The sequence below is a fragment of the Heteronotia binoei genome, chromosome 15 (genome assembly GCF_032191835.1).
Source record: "Heteronotia binoei isolate CCM8104 ecotype False Entrance Well chromosome 15, APGP_CSIRO_Hbin_v1, whole genome shotgun sequence".
NCBI lineage: Eukaryota > Metazoa > Chordata > Lepidosauria > Squamata > Gekkonidae > Heteronotia > Heteronotia binoei.
This window is the reverse complement of record NC_083237.1, coordinates 37,131,864-37,133,824: the sequence shown is the minus strand read 5'-3', so window position 1 is coordinate 37,133,824 and position 1,961 is coordinate 37,131,864. Positions and strand designations below refer to the sequence as shown.

General features: G+C 43.8%; 1 protein-coding gene across 1 annotated transcript; it reads right to left on the bottom strand.

The window, feature by feature from the left end:
• Nucleotides 1–230: 230 nt before the first annotated feature.
• LOC132583409 (olfactory receptor 14A16-like) lies at nt 231–1,208 on the bottom strand. The gene has a single exon (XM_060255055.1). The coding sequence runs from the start codon at nt 1,206–1,208 to the stop codon at nt 231–233; it is 978 nt and encodes a 325-aa protein (XP_060111038.1).
• Between the last annotated feature and the right edge of the window lie 753 nt (nt 1,209–1,961).

Here is a 1,961-nt window from a genome sequence, read left to right as displayed (position 1 = left end):
AACTAGAAGACCTCATGCCATCATAGGCTGAGGTAATGGTTTTGATGCCTTCCTCTCCCTAATTTCAGGAATCTGTTTTAAATGGTTTTTGTTCCATGAGAGACCTGTGACCTCCTGGGCCCCAGCATCACATTTTCAGTCCTCTCAGTTGGGTATGTCTGAGTGTCCTACCACCTAATATCATGTAGACATCAAGGTACAAAACCAATAAAGAAAATCATCTAGAACATTCAGTGCAATTTTAGTAAACAAATTTTGTGAGATATGGTTTTGGGGAAATGTCCAAAATCAGTAAGTTTTAACAATGCAGTCTTGATTTCTTTGTTTCTCATGCTATAGATGAATGGATTCAGCAAAGGAGATAATACAGCATAAATCAGAGCACAAATGACATTTAGCTCAGAAGAAGTGTTACCAGGAGGCCTCGAATAGGCAAAGATTCCACTAAATACAAGCAAAGACACCACAGTGAGGTGGGGAATGCAAGTGGAGAGAGCTTTTTTCTGACTGTGCACAGAAGGCATTCTGAGTACTGTTGTAAAAATCTTTATGTAAGTTACAATGATGTAGATAAAACATCCTCCACCTAAACTACAGCTAAATATAAGAAGTCCTACTTCAACTAGATATAAATCTGAGCAAGCAATTTTTAGTAGCTGTGGAACTTCACAGAAGAACTGATTGATCCTATTGGAACAGAAAGTGATGGCAAAAGTGGTACAGGTGTGCAATGTGGCAGAAAGTATACCAGTAAACCACGCACTTAGAGCCATCTGAATGCAGGCTCCTTTATGCATAATGGTCTCATATTGCAATGGATTGCAGATAGCAATATGCCGATCATGTGCCATTATTGTTAGGATGGCAAAATCTGCTCCTACAAATAGGAAGAGGCCAAAAACTTGAGAGACACATTCAGAATAAGAAATGAATCTCCTGTTCAGGAGAGAATTGGCCATAGGTCTGGGTAGCATGACACAAATTAAGCCAAGATCCAAAATGGCCAAGTTCATTAGAAAGAAGTACATGGGGGTGTGCAGATGATGATCAAGCACTACAGTAGTGATGATGAGAAGATTACCAGAGGCTCCAATCAAGTATACTGCTAACAATACAAAAAAATATAAGATCTGTAGTTCTCGAATGTCAGAAAATTCCAAGACCAGAAATTCAGATGTGGAGGTAAGATTGAGCATATTGCTCTCCATATCCAGCTGCAGGTTACCTATAGAGTGGAATAGATGAAATATTAAAGAGACCAATCCTCAGTGAGTGTCCTCAGAATCTGACCCTGATTTATTTAATGAGGCTCTCTCTGTCAATCAACTAAAATCAGTAAACAGTTCTTCTGGATTCCTTGTTTGACCATCTCAGCTTAATAGATAGCCTTGTGTTGAATGAGCAAAGAATTATGGGACTGTTTGCACATGGCCAAACTGAACAGACAATCACTTCAACATCTCACTGGCTGTCCCCAAATTCCACATATTAGTTTGCACAGGCTGAAGCTTGTACCGCTTACATGCATATAGATCCTGGATGTCTGATCAGCTACCATACTGAATTTCCTGATCTCAGTATGATTTCCTGATCTCAGTATGAATTTCCTGATCTCAGCTGATGCTTACAGCAAGCGCCAGGATTGCTCCCTCCGCCCTCCGATCCCAGCGCTTGCTATAAGCAGCAGCTGAAGCCAGGCAGACAGGCACAGAGGAAGCACCCGCCCCCTCCGCAAACCCAGCGCTTCATGAGCGCCGGCTGTGGAGGGGGCAGTGTACTTTCTCCCTGCCTGTTTGCATGGCTTCAGCACTGATGCTTAAAGCAAGCGCCGGGATCGGAGGGCAGAGGGAGCGATCCTGGCGCTTGCTGTAAGTGTCAGAGCTGGAGCCAGGCAGGCAGGCGCGGGGAAGCGCCGGGACAGAGGCAGCGGATCCCCCCCCCCCCGGAGGAAGGTACGTACG

Coding starts and splice junctions, on each gene's coding strand:
- LOC132583409 (XM_060255055.1), bottom strand. CDS start 1,208: ATGGAGAGCAATATGCTCAATCTTACCTCCACATCTGAATTTCTGGTC.